This window comes from Haliaeetus leucocephalus, unplaced genomic scaffold (genome assembly GCF_000737465.1).
Source record: "Haliaeetus leucocephalus isolate CR32 unplaced genomic scaffold, Haliaeetus_leucocephalus-4.0 Scaffold157, whole genome shotgun sequence".
NCBI classification, from domain to species: Eukaryota; Metazoa; Chordata; class Aves; order Accipitriformes; family Accipitridae; genus Haliaeetus; species Haliaeetus leucocephalus.
Genome location: NW_010972593.1, coordinates 1,417,619 through 1,418,275, shown reverse-complemented (window position 1 = coordinate 1,418,275; position 657 = coordinate 1,417,619). Strand labels below are relative to the sequence as shown.

The 657-nt window shown below is 68.2% G+C and overlaps 1 protein-coding gene across 1 annotated transcript in view; it reads left to right on the top strand.

Moving 5' to 3' along the window:
* Positions 1–410, top strand: part of FSD1 (fibronectin type III and SPRY domain containing 1) — an 11,612-nt gene extending 11,202 nt beyond the window's left edge. The window contains 1 exon segment of the mRNA XM_010562319.1: positions 406–410. Within this exon segment, the coding sequence (XP_010560621.1) occupies positions 406–410 (5 nt within the window).
* Positions 411–657: the final 247 nt, after the last annotated feature.

Sequence of the window (657 nt, the reverse complement as noted above, 5' to 3'; positions counted from 1 at the left end):
GGGGCAAATGGGGATGGGGTATTTGGGGACGGGGTATTTGGGGACAGCGTTACCTGAGTTCCTGCGCCAGCGCCGGTGGCCGAGGAGGGCCAGCCCCATGAGGAGGGCTGTGCCCCCCAGGGCCCCCCCCAGCCCCCACACCAGCCCTGCAAGCACATCCAGCTGGGACCACCGCCTCGGCACTGCTGGCACCCAGGCACATGGGCGCCGGGATGGAGGGGACAGCAGGGACGCACTTACCCGCCTGATGTCCTCCATCAGCCGCTGTGGGCGAGGGGAAAGCTGTCAGGGATGTCCCCATCCCTGTCCCCATCCCTGTCCCCATCCGTGTCCCCAGTCCTCCCACACTGTGGCCACCCCAAACCCTCTGGTCATCTCCCTCCATGGACGCCATCAACCCCCCAGGGTGATGCCACGTCCCAGGGACGCACATCAACCCTCACCACGATGTCGTGTCCCCACTAAGGCCCCCCCCCACCCAAAAGAAGGGCCCCCGTCCCCGGGTACCCGTGCTGACGCTGAGCAGGGTGCCGTTGCCGGTGGCCATGTCATGGCGGGGGATCTCGAGGGTGACCCGGCAGAAATATCGTCCGGCGTCGTCCTCTCGCGCCTGGCGGAGGCTGAGGGTGGCACGGGGGGGGTCCCAGGCCAGGTGGA